A 12,966-nucleotide genomic window follows, 5' to 3' on the forward strand; every position below is an offset into this window, starting at 1 on the left:
CGGCTTGATCATTGTACTGATACATGATCTCCGGTGATCTGGGCCTGACTTGATGAAAATTACGAATTCTTAGACTCAGGTTGAACAGGGAAACACTGAGATCTGTTGAATTTTATGTTAAAGAAATACATGCTGTATATTTAAGATGAGGTTGTTTGAAAATCAATTATAATTGAGCTGTACAGACAGAACAAATTATTTAAAAAAGATAATATCAACAAGCATGAAGCAGCTGAAAAGACCTGGGCCCGCAGCTTCTTTTAATGGAGTCAGGAAAAACTCACCGGTGAGATCTCAGTCTATTCTTACCTCATCCTATCCTCCTGTTTCACCCACTTGGTCCACTGCCACAGCCTGTGCAAGACAGGCCAACATTTGATAACCTCGTCAAGCAGGATTACTAAGCCTTGAAAGATCCACGTGTATTCAACCTTCTGGAGGTTTTGTCTGCCAAAAATCTGTAAACATATATGGACTCCATTGTGTGTATGTATAAGTACCATTACCTCAGTAAAAGTAAAGAAGGATTCTGGGCAAAATATGAATCAAATATCAAGAGTGAATGTGCTCTTTCTGCAGAAAATGGCCTCTGTCGGTGATGTATCGTTTTTATACAAGATATTAGACTATTAATGAAGATGCATGAATATGTAAGGAGCATTTAACCTTTACTTTATATAGCTACAGTTTGGTAATTTCGTCCGGTGGTTCCCAGACCTACGGTTTGAGGCCTCCCAAGGGAACACAAAAGAAATCTGGCGGATGTTGACTTGACAAACGTCTGCTACCACTGTTTTCTTCTGTTGTTTGGGGTTTTATCAGTCGGGCCTTGAAATGTCAACTGTAAACTACTGGATTACATGGAAATCCCTTTCCAGTGAAACTGCAAGACACACACAGACATCTGGGGCACAAGCTGAAATGGTTGGGGACTACTTGTTCTTCAACAATTTATTGTATTTGACAAGAATACCTCTCATTAAAGGTTCAGTGTGTAGTATTTAGTGACAGCCAGTGGTGTAGTTGCATATTGCAGCTGAACACCCCTTACCTCCCCCTCCTCTGCCTAGCATGAAAGAAAACCTGTGGTGACCTTCAGTTGTCATAAAAACTCAAAAGCTGTTTAGTTTGTCCAGTCTGGGCTACTGTAAAAAAACATTGCGGACTCGGTAGAGAGGACCTGCTCCCGCTGTAAGTATAAAGTGTTTAAATATAAAGGGCCCATTCTAGCGTAGAGAAAACAACAATGTGTACAATTTAGATGAAACACACTAGTAAAAACACCACTAGGATTATTTGATATTCAATTTCTGCCAATAGATAACTTTTACTTAAATCTTACACACTTGACCTTTATCAGATAAGTAACTAGGCACGTATCTACTACAAACGTAGTGGAGTAAAAATACTTGTCTTTATTTGTTTGTGCTGTATGAATATAAGTAACCTAATATTACATATTAAGGTCGAGTAGAAGTATTTCAAAATTGTGCTTAAGTAAATGCCCAGCTGCTTTCTACCACTGAGCCTCTGCAGCATCCAAACTGTCTCAAAACATACAAATCAATAATTACTCGTCTTTTATAATGGAATTGAATGACACAGAAAAGTTTATGTTTTTATAAATATCAGCCATGTTGTCGCAGGGGTTGAGCTGATTCGTTCTGGACTCCAACTCCCAGAGGGGCTTTGCGGGTCGTTGTCTGTGTTTACAACCAGCTGACATCCGGTGTCTTCCCGTCCATTAGCCACCGATACCAACTGTCAACGATATCCGGCTGCACTCGATATTTTCCCAACGAAAATCGCTCCCCGCGGATTCGTCAACTCAACTGGAGGCAACATTCCCTCGTCCTGATCCGATGCAGGTGAGCTCGACGAGGCGAACGTCACATTTATTCAGCCAGCGAGCCAGCGACCGCAGATTTGCCATAAGCTAACGCAGTGGCTAATGCTAGCGCTAGCCTTCTCTATTAGCCGCAGCTTATTTTCGACGTCTGTCCGCACGGAAACCCGGAGCTCGGTGGTGTCTCCCGGGGACAGACATTATCCACAGATGTCTCTAAAGAAATCTATTGTATTGCTGTAACCAAGCTAATTAGCATCGGTGGTTGAGTTGAGCTAATATGAGCTGCGTTAGCCCGCTAGCCTCATTAGCTCAACGTTAACCTGCAGAGACTCGAGCTGCTCCGCTCGGATTATTATTTTTTTATTTATAGAGGTGAGACAGACCATTTATCTTGGTGTTCTGGTGATTGGGTGATACCGCTGTGTCGGGGAGGTGCTGGCGGGGGAGAGGTGTGGGGTCGCCGGGTCTGCGGGTCTGTGCGGTGCCGCTGCGGTGCCAGGCTCCGGAGGCTCCGGATCCGGACTCACAGTGTCTCTGTTGTTTGTGTGTCAGGGCTCTGGCCCCGTCTCCCGCAGCTGAGCCACAACCGGTCCCGTTCTCTGTGATCCACGTCCTTCCTCCTCCTCCCACAGCTGAGCCATGACCACCCAGAGGGATCTCGACATGGTGAGTGAGGCTCTGCCCACCTTTCTCAAGATTGTTTTGTCCCAATGTCAACACACACCCACGGAGTCTGCCACACCATCCCACACATACTTATATCACTTGTGTCATTATGCTGATTACATTTTCGTAAACGATTCCCCCCCAAATTGAAATGATTCAGGGTCTGGGGGTTGGGGGCGATCATGGATTAGCCAGTGCCCACAAACACTTAGCTGGGCCTGGGGCTGCTGTTCCTGTGAACACCATCTGTCTAATCTCTGTTAAAACGTTGCCCTACTTTCCTTTCAAGGTTTAGACGCCAATTGATTGTACCCTCCTGCTAAGTCGCCCCTCCACCCCACCTTGACCCACACAACCATAGGAATGGACAGTATACGTTTAGAGTCGGATCAGAAATAAAGAAAGGCGGCGAAATCCTGCTAACTGTACTTGGCAGCTGAATTTATAACCTGTAAATATTCACTTAATAAAAAAATGTTTTCCATTCGTGAAGCTGTCACCAACACAACTTTTGGTGTTATTGTTTCATCAGTTGTCCAACAAGGGAAATATGTTGCTTTCATTTTAAGAAAATGTATCTGCAATTATTCTTCAACACATTTTACAATCAATAATTATTATTACTGTCCAAAATTTAAATTTCTGGTTCCAATATTTCAATGTGAATATGTACATGAGTACATGAACACATTTTAGAGTTTGGGGGGTGTTTATTAGATGAAAAAACATTTGAAGATGTCACCTTGAGTTCTTAGAAAATGCTATGGGTGGCGTTTTTTATATATATGTGTTTCCCCTGAATTTATAATCTCAAACATTTTCAAGAAAATAATCTGCTGATAAGCCTTAAGACCTTTGCATTTGTGGTACACAACCAACGATTATATACAAACGGCAACATTATCAAACCATATATCTAGGACAACCACATCAGGTAACAACTAACAGCGAGGCAGCGTGTGATTTACGGGATCGTCTCTCTTGGCAGCTCGCCTGAGGTATTGGCTTGTAATGGGTTGTTTTTAGGAAACCAGACCAACATCGATTATGTATAAGCCTTTGAAAGCTCTGGTAACCCTTCAAAAAGAAAGTCATAACAGTGTTTAAAGAATTTAGTGTCTGGCGTTGGATTGGAGAACCTTGAGCACATTTGTGATACAGGACGTTGCCATGAGCAACCAGGCAGATTTGACTTTGTTTTTATTTTGCCGGGGATGAAAGGGATGGTGACAAAGCTTGTTAATGATGACGTGGTGTGTAACTCCACATTGGGGTTATTCAGTTCAGAAGGGGGGAGGGGAGGGCAGAGGGACCACCAAGGGAGGATTGTATTTGTAAACAGATCAGAGAGTGAGGACGTCCCACTCTGCCCATCACACCTCGTGGTTAAGTCTCTTTGTTCTCTCCTCCGTGATTTGTGAACCAGAGAAAGTTCATTTTCAACCTGTTTTAAGAAGGTCACATGTCAGAGAAAAATGTATTCCGTCTGCAACTCTTGAACAGAGATGTTCCACTAGACAGATTTAGTTGATGGGATGTTTTTCTTTAACTCCTAAAGTTATTTTTTAAAGCAGTGACATGATTGATTAGAGATGATGGATTAATGGATTAACAAGGAAAAGTACTTGTCGCATACATGTTGGATGAGGTCATAAATTGATCAATAATTTACTTCAGAGTGATGGTTTAGCCCAGATAACGAGCTGACCACAAAGAATAACTGGACAAATTAATATAAAATCGTGATCTCAAATCCTTTACTGTTGATGATCGGTGTATTCAGCTTTGTGTGCACACCTTAAAGTCCCAGTATTGTTTCTGGGTAAAGGCCTCCAAGATTCTGTTGTAGCTAACATACACAGAAATGCAACTATGCATCTGGATGGACATATCGTGTGGGCACTGTGACGGCTGAGACTGGCTGCTGTTGTTTTCCCTTATATGTACAGTGCTGGTGTTAATTGATAGTGAGAAGTTTTAGGAAGACTCTCAGTATTCTTCTCACTTTCAATTAAAACCACAATGGTACTCAGGAGAGCGTAAACATCTGCCAAGGTCCATCAGTCTCCTCATGAAACCACAACTAAATTAACAAGATTGTTACTTTTAATTGGTTCTGTAACAAATTGCACAAAATATTCAATGGGAAATCAAGGAAAAGTTACAAATTCACCCTATTTTGCCATGTTAAACAAAGTGGGGAAAAAATCCTGGATCAGCTCCCTGATCTGAATCCGAAGGGAAGCTCAATAGATTCATGCTTGTGTTTTTCCCCATCCCTCTGCGAAATCTGTTTGGGTTGTTTTTGTGTAATCCTGCGAAACAGCCACAAAAGAAAACATAGCCTCCTTGATGGAGGAGCATAGTAAACAAAGTGATAACACTGCAAATCTTCTCACTGTGATTCCTCCTCCACTAAAAAGGATGAACTTAACACGTGATTGCAAAGCGGCCGTCGTCTGTTCAGTAACAACACATTGAAATGATTTATTGAGGTTCATTTGTGCTAGTCATTTCTGTGTGTACTTCCCTATCTCTCCCGTAAGAATGTTAACAGCAGTTTAAAGCTTGATAAGACCTGATAATGCATCTTGAACCCTTCATCAAGTAAAAATCCCACTTTACAGCTGAAAAGTATTTTAACCGCGGTCGTTTCTTTCCGATGCAAAGAAACTGAACACATTGTTTCGCCTTGATGCTGTAATGTTATAAATAATAACATATGGTTGTACATGTATTGTTTTCAACAATAAAGGTATGCAACTAATGTTTGTGCAACCATCATCTACCCATCATATAACCTTCCATCTATTTTCTCTAATTATTTTGACTATAAAATGTCAGAAAACTCCCTCCAAGCTTTTACAAAATCCAATTTTGATGTTTTCTCAATATCACTTTTTCTGTGAAATGTCCACATGAGACAAATCAGGGAGTCATTTCAATTTAGAAGCTGGAAGGAGGTGTAATGTTTGATGATTTTACCTCGATGCTTGATTTAAATTGAAATGCTTAGTTATGTTTAATGATGCTACAAATTTTTAATCTTGTAGTAGGAGTATGAAGTGTCCCCCGTGGGTTTCCTGATGTTGGTACAATAATTACGCCTTCAGGAAATCTAGATGAGCCACTTGTTTTTCATTTTTAGTGTATATGTATTTTCCAGCTAAACTGATTGGTGTGTAGTTGCCCAGAGGATAACATTTCTAGGGAGCCCCACTGTTAAAGACCCTCCCACACACATGCACAGCCCCCCTAAGGGCTACGCACTGGCCATGTAAATTTAATAACATGGCCCAGAGCTGTCTGGGACACCTGGGGTTATCGCATTAGGCCGACAGCCCGGAGAGGAGCTTGCAGCACCCTGGAACTAAAGGGCCAGTGTTCTCCCCCCTCAGCCCCACCCTTATCTGTTGTGGTCCCCGGCAACAGGGGCTCACTTCAGTGTAAGCCCTCAGTGAATGAAGTCGCCCAGTCGAAGGGTGGAGATCTGGTGTGGATAAATCTAATTAGACTGGATTGCCTGTCTCTTCACAGCCTTCTGAAGGTCACCTCATGTCTGAGGAGGTTAGAGGAAGTGGAGGGATTCCACCACCACTAATTAAGAAGAATTCTAATGGAGGTTTGGTGTTGGTTAACGAAGCTGTTCTATGGACTGAGATTAGGCTGCCTTTGTTTGTTGTTCTAGGTGCACCTCCGCCTTATCCTGGTCAGCGGCAAAACGCAAGACTTCACTTTCTCCCCAAATGACTCGGCCACAGACATCGCCAAACACGTGTTTGACAACTGGCCTGCAGGTATGTCTTCACAGGATTCAGTTTGCTGTGTTTTTAGCAGTTAGCACTCACTTTTCAGTTTATTAGGTACACCAAGCTATAACTATGTAACCCAGCAGTCTGATGCAGTTTAATACAACAACCTGGCTGTAAATCCTCTTGGCATGACGTTTGTTTACTTTGTCTGTTTAGTCTACCCACTGTGATTTGAATGAGGTAGACAAAATAATAGGGACAACTTTCAGCACATCCTACTGCAATTCAATGGAACTGTTGACAATAATCTCTACATTAATCACACAGTAGAATCAGTACCCGTCCAACACAGTTTCAACAGAAACTGATAATAACCTTCATAAAGGTTTGTTGCCGAGCTGTTTTATTAGACTGCATTAGTTTTAGCTCGGTGTACCTAATACACTAAAGACTACACATATTTCATTGATTTTTATTACTTTGTTGACACACCTTGGACAAACCTTGTATACTCTGTGTATTTTCATAGTCAAAATGAACACAGGCTAACACAAATTGAACAGGTTAAATGTGATATGTAAGATTGTATTGAGGTGATGTAATGTGACAGTGCACAGCAGAGCTAGATTATTAAATAGTCCAGATATAAATAATTTAACATATTAGTTTAGCTGAAACACTGGGGTTTGTGCATTTTGGCTCCTAAGAAATGCTTGATTTGAGTTAATTAAGAGACGATGACCACTGTCCAGAGCAGACCTGTTGATATGTTTGTTCTTTTTAACTGTAGATTAGTTATTCTTGCTGGTTTCTTAACCATTTTACTACATTTTCACACCATCAGACTACAAACCGCAGCGTTGATCTTTTGGGGTTGCCAATCTCTGATTATCTTTAATTTATTTCCAGCATGAGAAAATGTGACATTATGTGACATTAATGTGACATCATGTTCATGTTTCAGATCTGAGAGCAGCTATATTCCGTTGAACGGGAACATAGTTTGATCAAACCCATAGTGATGCATTTGTGTCTCTGCTCTGTGACAGGATGGGAGGAGGAGACGGTGAGCAGCCCCAGTATACTGCGCCTCATCTTCCAGGGACGCTTCCTTCATGGCAATGTTACCCTGGGAGGTAAGACACAAAACATCTATCTGGCCAACACTCACGTGGAGCGACAATTAATTGTACACACAAATTCCACTTACTGGAAACTTTCTAGAGCTTTCAGCTACCTTGTAGGTGGAGTTTTGTCAGGCGTCATGTGTTCAGTTGGATCATCAATCACAAGGTAACAGGGGATTTCATCCACTCATTCAGGCCATACAATGTGGCTGAGAGCTGTAGATTTACAGTATGTGAACCTTGTGCTCAGACTGATACCGAAACTTTCAGTTCTGTTCTGTAGATTTTAACTTCACAACATATTTAAAGTGCTGTTTCCACTCAGCAGATGTCCACCCCTACTTAGAGCACTTAGAACTGACCATCAATTAGGGCTGCTCAATTAATCGAAATATAATCGTGATAACGATTATTGGATCAAACGATCTCCAAACTACTATAATCGAGTTGAAACGATTATTTGGCATTTAATATTGAGAGGAAATTTTCTCAGTTACAAAGTGTTTTTATGGAGAGTGTTAAGGGTTTGAATAACCAGGCACCGATATCCTGCATGGTTTCACGGAGAAATAAGACACGCAGCCGTAATAGGTGTTTACCGGAACCGGAAGTGACTGGTACTTCCGGTTAGTCATTTAAAAAAAATAAGGGCACATATTAATAATCGTTTGAATAATCGGGATTACGTTTTTGTCCAAAATAATCGTGATTATGATTTTTTCCATAATCGAGCAGCTCTACCATCAGTACTGGTAAACAAAAGGAAAACAAATAAGAAATCAAATCTACAATAGCTGTAATGGTTAGTTGTGCAAAACGCCTGTCTCAGAAAGAAAAACAGAAAACACTGACATCTGTGGCGTTTTAAATAATAATAACAACTTTATTTGTATAGCACTTACGCATCTAAACAATGTCACCAAGTGCTTCACACAAAATATCCATGGCAAAATAAGGAATGAATTATAATAAAAGGCATTCAGTTAAGTTTAAGAGCCAAATCAAAACATTAAAAAGGTCAAGTCCTTAAATTTAAAGAGAGACCCAACAGTTCATACAATGAGCAACTCCTGAGGCAGATGGTATGTCTGGTTTATCATATTTAAGATGAGAAGTAGAGATAAAAGAGTTACAGGTACAACAACAGAACTTTATAATAGTATAATCAATACATTCAGAATTAGAAATAATATTAGGTAAATTATACAAGGTAAATATCTTCAAACACAGTATTAATGACCTCATCCAGTATCAAATATACATGATATGACAAAATTCCTGCATCTGTGGTGAGTTGTTTTTTTTTCCGCTTACCTGATGTCCTTCCTAAACTTGAGGTGAACACAGTTTCACAAATGAGCAGCTGAGTCAAAACACAGCAGGTCTGATTTGATTATTCTAATCCTGTTAAACCTTTGACCTCATGGACTCGCTGCCCCCTCACCTGGTTTGCACATATGCCAATAAGAACTGGGAAGTACGGACCACCATCAGATGGTCTGGTTCTGTGGTTCATCATATAATTCTCATAGGCTTAGCCACCTTAGGTCTATATATATAAATATCTGTATCATATATGTTTATATTAAATTAAATGCAGCTAAACAATGATAAATCATCTCTGTGTCATCAGCTCTGAAGCTGCCACCTGGTCGAACGACTGTCATGCATTTGGTTGCCAGGGAGACTCTTCCAGAGCCCAACTCTCATGGTGAGCATCTTTCATTTTTCTCATTTATCTTTCTTTTATTCAGAGAGTATATAAGTATTAACTTGTATCAGGATTCAGACAACTACACATCATGTTTAGTAAAAACAACCCTGATCGTAAGATGAACCCTCTGTTGTTGAGAGTCTGTCCCTTAAGCTGCTTTTCGACACGCTCTGAACTCCGGAGAACCTCCAGCTGGAGCGGAGACTCTCCTGCTGCGTTGTTCGTATGTGAAAATCCGGATCCAATTCTGCGGACATCCTGCGGAGGTCATGTCTGAAAATGGCTTTTATTAATCGTCTGAGTGGGAAAGTTTCCCTGAGAAGAACTCGTCATTTAGTCTTTTTGAGCTCCTTATCTGTGTCAGCTGTAATTCTACATTATGTATTCTATTTCTCCCCCAGGTCTGTTTTTCATGGTCATTGGTCCTTTTTCTTGACCTTTCATTAACACGATGCCGCTATTGCCGCCTTGTCTCGCGTGCGGCGTCTGTGTTTGTGTTTTCTTCTGGTTTCAGCTGGATGTTTGTATCTCACACTGCATCTCTCCTTTTGTAGGTCAAAGGAACCGAGAAAAAACCACAGAGAGCAACTGCTGCCTCCTCTTGTAAAGCAACAGAGAACGGCCCCCTCCCTTCTACCCAGGCCTCACATATAACTGACGAACATAACACACACATATAAACATGCGTACACTCTGCTCTCTCCTACCTGTCATCCAATCAGCTGTGGACCTGGAGTAAATCGCAGGAAGTCTGGTCGGGAGGGCCATTACCCTCTTTGGTTGAACTCTTGTCCAATCGGAGGCTTGTTTTTGTGCCAATATATATTCACTGTTACCCCCCCCTCCCCCCCACAACTTTTACCTTATCTGCAGAGTTTTGCTGTAGTTTCTCCTTTTTATTTGAAGATCGTGACATAAAACAATACCTTTGCTGCTGGACAAGTTTTAAAGAGCTGTCATACGTTGTGAATAGGACCCAGGAACTCATCCCTCTTCATGGACACTGACGTGCTATAAAGGATGTGTGGGCTTTAACCCTTCCCTACTAGTCACATGGATGTTTCCCCAGGTCTTTACTCGATGGTGTTAACCCTCTCATTGCACTTAACCAGTTTGTTAACTCCGAAGTGTTTATTGTGTCGTCCTCTCCTCCCTCATGACATTTTCTTCTTTTGATGAACAGACCTCAGTTCCCCAGGTGGTAGAAAACGTGCCATCCTCCTCATAGACTGTGTCTGCCTCTTATTAACTAAACTGTTAGGTCTGTATCAGCACCAGTGGCGTTTGTGCGATCTCCTGCATCCTGTTTGTTCCCAGCAACGGACCAATGGAGAAAAGACTTTCATTAGCAGCGTAAACACCTGAGGGATGTACAGGTCCACGGGGAACAGGAACAGACTCATAGTGCAGACCCTCAGAGGAAGCTGAGGATTTGCTCTTGTGCCATCTGGTGTCGTGTTCCCACTTTTGCCGGTGACTTTTACTGACTAGACCTTCAACGTTCCCCTTGCAAAGGGCACCGACACAGTGGGCCACGTTAATGCAGAAGGAAGAAGATGAGCGGAGACGGGAGGGAGGCGAGTGGTCACTGTGAGACCCTCCTCTACTGGACACTGAAAACAAGGCGGGGGAAGTTTTCTCCCACTCAGGCGAAGAGTAAAAAGGAAATTTTTGGTGGTGTTTCACCTCCTTTCATTTGGATGCTGTCTTTACTTCTTGTTTGCCTTTTATTGTGGAATTCAGTAATATCATTAATATTGAAATTTAAATTTATCAATTTTTATCTTGTGTATAGGTATTTGTTGAATTTTAGTGTGGGTGAGTTTGTGCGTGCGTGCGTGTGTGTGTGTGTGTGTGTGTGTGTGTGTGTGTGAGTGAGAGTCTGAGGGTGTGTGATGCACGTGGCATACTGTTTGAAGACTAGCGAGGGCATGTGGTCTTAAAGAGGTGGTGCACTGGGAGTGTTGATGGGCTGCGGTTTCTTCAGAAACAGTTGGAAACCTTTTGATTCCTTCCATTGAGTGTCCTTTGGTTTGTGTTTTTGTCAATCAATGTCACTGCTATGAAGTTTAGCTCAGTATGAATAAATGTAAAAACTAAAATGCAATGTGGTCTACATAAAAGCTTGTATTATAAATTAATAAATCTTTAAATAAGGCAGCAGCTTTTGATTCCTGTTCTACAGTTTCTCAAAATGCAACAAAATTATGAAATTATTCATAGTTATTTTCTATTTTTTTAGGTCTAAAGTATCATCTTCAAAGATCTTTTTTTGTCCAGTCAAAAGACCGAGACTGAAACATTTAAATATCAGACGACCCAAAAACGACCCTGCAAATTATTCTTAAGCATTAATTAAAGGAATAATTAATTGTCCAAACAGTTGTGGCTAAAGTTTACTACATTGTAATTTATTGTATAAACTGTTTACTCAATTCAATATGATATAATTATTACATGAAATATATAAAACAACTTAATTCAGCATTATACAAAATCAGAACATGAAGTGCTTTTATGATGCCATTTCTGGAAAGGTGCAAAAATGGTTAAGGATTAATTAATCTATTAATATATAATGCATATATGTATGCGTGTATATATAGAAGTATTATACACATCAGGTAAGTATTTTATTTGTTATGCTGTTATTTCAAAGGCCATTATGATCAAACTAAGTGTAGTTTTATGTATCTGCCTCTAGGTGGCAGTGGTTGTGTGTGAGTCTAATGAGTGATAGTCCTTGTGTTCAGCTGCAGTGTTTTGGAGGATTGGAATAAATTGTGTTTATTAGGGCCCGAGCACCTACGGTGGGAGGCCCTATTGTATTTCAAAGGATTTCTATTTCCCTTTTTGGGCTTTTTCAGGGCCTAGACGTGCTCAAATCCGACCAAAGTATACAGGAAGGGCATTATGAAAAAGGCAACAGGAAGTCAACCATTTTGGAATTTGTGGTCAATTTGGCAATTCCCACATTTTTACTTTGACGAACTTGTTCCAGGGATTTCATCAGATCAACTTCAAATTGAGGTGGGTGTCATCACAACAAGATGGAGATATAAACTACCTAGAATTTCGCGTTTTTGTCACATGGTGTGACCGTGGTGGGGCTTCAAAGTTTGATTACACGCCATCAAAACACGAGGTTGTGTATTTCGGACAAACATGGTCCAATCGACTCCAAACTAGACATGTAAGACAAGATTCCCGGCCTGGTGTCATCTGGACTGAAATTATGACTTATTGAAATTGTAAGGCGCTGACAGACAGTGAGGCCCTATTGAAATTGTAAGGATTATTATTCAGGCAAATTAATTGGCTTTTTGAGGGCTGCAAGAATTTTCAATGGGTGTCGCAAAATGGCTCAACAGTCCCCTTGCCCAGTGCTGCTTGGCAGTCCTAGAAACTTTAGAAATTGTATTTTATAGTTGGTACCTTCCAGGGTTGAGCAATCCTGGTGATAACATGCTATTCCATGCCATTATGATTCAAAAATCTTACAAATATTTTCTATTAACAATAAATTAATGATAATCTAGCTAATCTAAAATGAATCAGTCCCATTTTACCTTCAAAACTGGATAGTTTCACAATTAAACCCTTTACACAAGCCTACAACATTTTTAAAAAGCCCTTGTTTGCCCTTGTTTGTATTTATTTATTTTATTTATTTTATTTATTTTATTTATTTTATTTATTTTATTTATTTTATTTATTTTATTTTTTTATTTTATTTTTTTGTTCAAATACTGACCTATAAAAACAACACAAAGTTACAGACAGATATTTACTGACAGTATCTCCTCTGTTGTTATGATCAGTTTGTATCTTTGTGCAGAGCTGATTTTCAGCAGCTCT

The 12,966-nt window shown here is 40.4% G+C and overlaps 1 protein-coding gene across 1 annotated transcript; it reads left to right on the forward strand.

The window, feature by feature from the left end:
• Positions 1–1,737: 1,737 nt before the first annotated feature.
• Positions 1,738–11,266, forward strand: ubl3b (ubiquitin-like 3b). Its single transcript, XM_061079368.1, has 6 exons — positions 1,738–1,868; positions 2,402–2,515; positions 6,204–6,312; positions 7,317–7,403; positions 9,028–9,105; positions 9,663–11,266. Exons 2-6 carry the CDS (start codon positions 2,489–2,491, stop codon positions 9,713–9,715), a joined length of 354 nt encoding a protein of 117 aa, XP_060935351.1. The 5' UTR covers positions 1,738–1,868; positions 2,402–2,488; the 3' UTR covers positions 9,716–11,266.
• Positions 11,267–12,966: the final 1,700 nt, after the last annotated feature.

This window comes from Limanda limanda, chromosome 10, assembly GCF_963576545.1.
Source record: "Limanda limanda chromosome 10, fLimLim1.1, whole genome shotgun sequence".
Lineage (NCBI taxonomy): Eukaryota > Metazoa > Chordata > Actinopteri > Pleuronectiformes > Pleuronectidae > Limanda > Limanda limanda.

Coding starts and splice junctions, on each gene's coding strand:
- ubl3b (XM_061079368.1), top strand. CDS start 2,489: ATGACCACCCAGAGGGATCTCGACATG. Junction 2,516..6,203: donor CCCAGAGGGATCTCGACATG/GTGAGTGAGGCT, acceptor TTGTTGTTCTAG/GTGCACCTCCGCCTTATCCT. Junction 9,106..9,662: donor TCCAGAGCCCAACTCTCATG/GTGAGCATCTTT, acceptor CTCCTTTTGTAG/GTCAAAGGAACCGAGAAAAA.